At 45.7% G+C, this 6,543-nt stretch overlaps 1 protein-coding gene across 1 annotated transcript in view; it reads right to left on the bottom strand.

Moving 5' to 3' along the window:
- Positions 1-4,321: 4,321 nt before the first annotated feature.
- PLXNC1 (plexin C1) overlaps positions 4,322-6,543 on the bottom strand; it is a gene marked incomplete at its 5' end in the record, with an annotated part of 68,403 nt that continues 66,181 nt past the window's right edge. The window contains one exon of the mRNA XM_017737757.1: positions 4,322-5,021. Within this exon, the coding sequence (XP_017593246.1) occupies positions 4,917-5,021 (105 nt within the window). The remainder of the gene's footprint in view (positions 5,022-6,543) is intronic.

Genomic DNA, 6,543 nt, shown 5'->3' on the forward strand with positions numbered 1-6,543 from the left:
GGAATTTTTTTATTTGGGGTTTGTTTGTTTGTATTTGGTTTGTCGTTCTTCGTTTTCAAAGCACTGCAGCAAAAGCATGGGACAGTGAGAATACACTGGGCAATTTCTTGTAATATTTATTGGGTATTGCTCTTAGACTGTAGGAATAGTGGAAGAATGACACTGGCATTGACTCAACTTTTCTCTCCAGAGGCTGCAGTTTTCATTTTCCACACAATGTGTAAGTATTTGTCCTGGTTCTGGCCAGGACAGCGCAGTAGCCAGGAAGGGCCACGGCTGGGACCTGGGGTTATTCTACACCACCTCATTTTCCGGGAACAGGGGAAGGGGATCCTTCTGGGTCATGTAGCATGCCAGGCTCCATGCAGTGAGCAACCACGTGTGAATCTGCCTCCCTTCTACCCTCGGTCATCAGTATTGTTGCTGTTACTGATCATTTTCTTATCTCATTGCTGTTTCCAGTAAGTTGTTCTTATCTCAACCCATGATATTTACCTCTTCTGCTTCCAATTCTCCTCTCCATCCTGCTCCAGGGTAGGGGAGGTGAGGCAGTGGGAGAGCAGAGCATGGTTTGGAGTGTGTCAGTGGGAGCACTAAATTGGGCAATGGCATTCCTAAACCAGGGCTGCACATTCTTGGGGAATTTGTTAAACTTCTCTGAGGAAAAGAGTGTAGCTATTAGAAGTAACAGAAGCTATTTCTGCTGCCTCCTGCAGGATGAAGTTGTACAAAGTAACTTTCAGCCTGAGCCAGCTTTGCCAAATGGAATGGTCACCAGTGTCTACCAGCATGGAATGGTTGCAAAGAGCAGCTGTTGGCAGCCTCATGTTTCTGTCCCCAGCTCTGGCTGTGTCAGCAAGGTGCCCACTGATGTCAGGGGGCAGGGGACGTTTATACAAACTAGGTAAGACCTGGAGGGCAGAAAAAGGGTAATAGCAGGAGGAAGAATGATGATCAGCACCTGGGTTGTGGGCTGCCTTTCCCAGTTGGTCTCAGGCTTTTTGTGTGAAAGCTTATTTCCTGAATAAGGTGTTCCTGAAGCACCTTCTCCTGAAAGAAGGATTATGCAGTTATCATCCTTTTAAACATTTTTAGCTTTTTAAAAGTATCATCACCCTCAGAGCCTTTAAGCAGTGCAGTTGTAGTGCAAATCCTAAAGGCTGTGTGGAGGTGTGGCAGGCACTGCACAACCAGACTGTCCCTGGCCTGTTGCTGCTTCCCACACGTGGGAGAGCAGCTGGGAATCCTCCAGCCCAGGGACCCCCTCCATTCAGACTCTGCAGGAGGTCACTGCTCAGCTGCTGCTGGGGTTTAGGCCAGTGCCTCCCCTCCCCAGCATCATCAGGTGTTGTATTGTACCTTCTTGTTCCTGTTCTTCCCAATTTCAGTGTGATGGAAGTGTGCTGTGCTGACCTGCATGGCTCTGTCCTGAAGCCTTGCAGGGCTGCAGCTGCAGCAGTATTTCTCACCTGATGCCCCTCCATGTCTTACACTCCATTCCTTGCATGACCTTGCATCGTTACCAGCTGTGTTTGCTTTTTTGTAACCACTTTAAAGTACACAATCAAACTAACCTCCAAATGCTTTTATTCTAGATAAACCCATACAAACACCAACATGTATTTGTCATTTGCACTTTTTTTAACCATTCATTTTAAACAACAGATTTAACTTCTGTACAACAGGAATTACTTTACACATTAGTAAGGTTTGACTTCAAACTAGATGACTGCAAAATAATGCTCTGTAAGCTAGTGTTAGAAAACACGCTGTTTGCCATAGCAGTTTGCCTGTAAACATGGGAAAGTAAGTTGAAGAGAAGTTTGTTTTTCATTGCTGAGGATGTGATTAGAACTGTTGTGTTGCCATAATACCCATAATAGAGGTGGTTCTTTTTTTCTGTGTAACAGTAATGGCAAATTGCAGATACGGAAGGTGTGTCAATGTTTTGTGTGCTGACCCAAACCTACCAAAAGAGCCACAATCACTTAATTATACTTCACATCACTTCGTGAGATCCACTTGATGGGTTACAAAGTCCCAGCATGACTTAAAAATGGTTTACTAACAGAGTGACGCTGTTTAGGAGGCTTGAATAAAAGGCAATAATCCTATTCCAGGCTGTAGGTAAAGCTACAGGGCCTGCTTCAACACATACTTAATCTCTAGAAATCATTAAAGCTATTGTAGCAAACAAGCAGTAGTACAAATACAGAATAGGACTGATTTTCATTTCCTCATCAATATAAACACATATAGTGAAGTTCACAGGATCAGACCCACGCAAACAGATTATATTTTACAGCTTTTCAAGCAGAAATGTTGGGAGTTGTTGTTTCTGCCTGTACAGAAGGTTACTGTTGAACAAAACTATCACAGTTCATTTGAATGCACTGCCAGCAAACACCTGAAGTGGAAGAGAACTAACTGGAAAGTGTAATCCACTCATGCCTCTCCCTCAATATCAACTACTGTGCTTTTTCTATTTATTTGATGCTGCTTTAAAATGTTAGATTAAGAACGATAAAAATCAAGCCCTTACGTGCAGGTATTCTAAACTTAAGTGCCAGTCAAGCCACGGTCCACTCCTTTAGGACAGAGGGCAAGATAGGTTAGAGGTGGGTGGGTTTTTTTCTGATTAAAACTGAATTTATCAAAATACATTGTGCCAGGCAGAGAACTGCTGAAAGTACTGCAACATTGTAGTGCAGTTTCCTGAACAAAGCCATACATTCCATCAAGTATAAAGTGTAAACTTAATAGCAAGTGTAAGACTTGAATTAAAAAAAAAAACCAACAAAGCCATCACAGTATGGGTTGGCTGGTGGCTGCCCTCTCTGGTATGCAAGAGGAACAACTTGTGCAATCACATGGTAGGGAGGGGGCAGAGCAGCAGGACGGTGTTTTTGTGTTTGCCTTTCTCCATCCACATTAACAGCCCGCCTTCCTCCTGCCACAGGTGGCTGGTGTGTGCTGGCACTGGCCAGCCGCGGGATTGGGCCTGATGCCAGCTGCCTTTGTGGCCAGAGCAGGCAGCGTTAGCACCACTGGCCTGAGCTGTGGGGCTCCTCCAACCGTGGGACCCTCCACTGCCTGGGAGCCCTGCACAGCTGGCTCTGGCTGCTCACAGCCCCAGCACTGGCTTTCTGTACCAAACTGGGCCCTCTGTGCCATTCACAGCCTTATGGTACCTTTCCCACTGCCCGGGCAGGTGACAGCTCTTCCCTCTCCTGTGGGCCACTGTGCTACACCACTCACCTCCAGTGGTGGATCCCTCCGGAAGTGTATGGAAATGGATCTCCGTGTCATCAATGCCTTACTTCAAAATCTAAGCCTCAGAACGTGCCTCCTGTGACTGAAGCAGAGTCCATGGTGACAAAGCATTTAGCTCTGTAGCAGAGGGTGGGGCTGTGCTGGTGCTGTGGTAGAGCTGGAGCCATGGCTGCTCCTCCCTGGCTTTGCTCAGTAGCCAGTGCACAGAAGTGTATGGAAACGGATCTCCATGTCATCAATGCCTTACTTCAAAATCTAAGCCTCAGAACGTGCCTCCTGTGACTGCAGCAGAGTCCATGGTGACAAAGCATTTAGCTCTGTAGCAGAGGGTGGGGCTGTGCTGGTGCTGTGGTAGAGCTGGAGCCATGGCTGCTCCTCCCTGGCTTTGCTCAGTAGCCAGTGCACCAGCCTCATCCCAGCAGCACAGCCATGCACTTGCTTTCCAGCTGGGCCGACTTTAGCCACCAATGCAAATGTAATGGGCACCTTCTTTCCAAAAGGGCCAAGCCTCAAAAAACCCCAGGCGGACTAAGGCAGACAGTTACCCCTCCCCACCCCAACCCCAGCACATTTGTATCAGCTTCTCATACACAGTCAGAGATTACACCAGTCCTCCTGTTCTTACATATTATTAAACTAACCTTTGACCTGACCCCCCCCAACATGCTGGCTTTAGGTCTGTGAGGCCCTTGTACACAGATGGTAAGGCTGGCCAGGACTGTCAGCACTGCTGCATGGGCCGATCATGCACCTGAGGTCAGGTTTGTGCACCGAAGTGCAGCCATCGTCAGCTGCTTCATCAAATCACAACAGTGTTCTGATGCAGTGCAGTTTCAGCTGTGAAGCTGCTCACAAGTGTTTCACAGCTTATTTAAGGATGGAAAGGTAAAAAATGTAAACACAGACTGATGGTGGCTGAATGCCCTTCTCCAAAAGCCTCCCCTCATTTCCTCCCGTCAGTGGTTGGCTTCACTTTGGACATGGAATTTTTAACTTAAGGAAGGTAAGTCCTGCCATGTGGCATTTGGCCTTCAAACCTCAGACCCACTTTTTCTATTAAACACACATCCTAAGTGCCACTTTGGTGCCAGGTTGTTATTGGGTTTGTTGTTGTGTTTGGTTTTTTTTTTTCTGAACAGGAACTAGCGAACATTTGACTGGAAGGAAGGAAGGAAACTGTAGCTGACCCGTATTCTAAAGCCGGAGCTCACCCTCACAGTTTGCCAAGCTGCTGAAAGGATGTGGCAAAACATCAGCTTTTTCTCTTAAAAAAAAGAGCTAAGCAACTTGCAAGTTCACGTGGGCAACTCTGAACTTATAGTGTATTTTGCACATCTCCTATGACCTTGTTTAGAAGTAAGCAAAAAGCTTACTAGACAGTATTTTTGAACCAAAGGGTTATGTGTGTTCAAGTACCTAAAAATGCTGACCCTGCCAACATTAGGTTCACTTTGACATGCTCCTGTGTGAATATGTAACCCTGCCCATATTTTGTTCCCCATCGTAGATTACTTGGAATGCTCAGAGTGGAGAAGAGTGTCCAAACGTTTCAAACCCTGTACATATTGTCAGTCAAAACAGTTTTGGGAGCAGTAGCGCTAATTTAAAATCCCCCACAGTGATGCTGTGAGTCAGTGCTCTGCTCAATGCCATTTGCATTTTTTCTTTTCGTCAAATAAGGCTTTTACTTGCTGGAGCTGTTTCTGGACTTCTTCAAACCCCCGTTCTCGCTCGAGTTTGCTGACAATCTGTTAACAATTAGCAAAAGAGAGAATAATTTTTTTAATGCTTATTTTACTTGCTATTTTTTAAAGCCTGCTTTTCCATTCTCAAACAACTACTCACAGAAAAACCCATCTGAATGCCTGCCTATCTGTAAACATTCTTTTCTGGCTTTAACACTTTATTTTGGTAGTATTCCTTCCAAGTCATTCTGATCACAGGATTTGCAACACTTTCACAAAAGAATGACTGAGCCAAGCAAAAAAAAACCCAAAACAAATTCAAAACATGCTCATCTCTCAGAGTGTGAGGCAAGGGCAGTGCTCCAGTTTTTACCCTAGAGAAGATTTGCAAATGACATTTCATTTCTCTTCCTCTGCCCTCTAAGCTGAGGGCAATGAACTGCCTCTTTTCCTCTAACTCACCTAGTTGGCTCTGGCTCAGGAATAGAGCACTAGTGCTGTCTGAAACCTCTGCTGACAATGCTACACAGAGACAGGTCTCAGTAAACAATGAAAGAGGTTTAGCTGATCCCAGTCAAAAGCCAGAGGGGGAAGAGCAGAGGGAAGATTTCCTTCTAAGGATGGGCTAAGTTTAGCCAGTACTAGCTTCAAAAAAGCAAAAATGGACACTAAGACCAGAAAGTACACTGAATGCTCCCGTATCAACCCCATTTTAATGAGCTTAATAAAGGGCGATTAAGGCCATTCTGAGTATCATCCCAAGCTTGTTTCAGGAGGTGAAGATTTGATGCTGAATCCAGATAATTTGAGATGGTAGAGATCAGAAATGGTAAGCCAGCTAACAGGTGACTGAGAGCTGGATGACTACAGCAAGTGCTGGTGCTGTGCTGCTGAGAATGAAAGAGAGAAAGGCCTGGTTGCTTGGAAACCCAGACAACCTGCTGGAAGCGTAAGGAAGCCTTCAGGCAACACACCCCAGCTGGCTCGTATCTGAGTCCCTGCACAGGCACACACACAGCCTCTGTTAAGGATGCTGAGCAAAATGGAGTGGAGAATCCTATAATGCAAAGTGGAGGACAGGGATTTTCTTAGAAAGCAGCTTAGAGGTAACCTGTGACTAAGTACTTTCAGCTGAGAAAAGATTTCTTTTATTAGTAATAGCAGGGACTGGAAGCTTCTCTTTAAGAGAAAGGCTATTAGAACAGAGCATTAAGAGGGCTATGATGGGAAAGGAGCAGACACCTCTTGCTGCAAGGCCATGTGCTCCACTGAGGTGTTTGCACTGTTAAATTGAGAACCCTGGTGCTACAGTCTAATCTGATTTCTGAACCTCCAGGGAAATGGAGTGCGTGCACAGGAGTTGTGACAGGCATTTGCAGAGAGTCTGCAAACACAGTAAAACAAGAAGCCTAGACTATATAGGAACTTCCTCAAAACTGCAGGGAGAATTTTACTGCTATTGTCTCTGTGCAATACAGCAGTGACAGTAAAGGTACACTGACAAACCTTTGGTGTGTGCCCCCTCAGAGGGTGCCCCTCATGGCTCAGCAGAAGGGGCAGCCTCAGCTGCATTACAGAGGGTCTG

The sequence above is a fragment of the Corvus brachyrhynchos genome, unplaced genomic scaffold, assembly GCF_000691975.1.
Source record: "Corvus brachyrhynchos isolate BGI_N302 unplaced genomic scaffold, ASM69197v1 scaffold56, whole genome shotgun sequence".
NCBI classification, from domain to species: Eukaryota; Metazoa; Chordata; class Aves; order Passeriformes; family Corvidae; genus Corvus; species Corvus brachyrhynchos.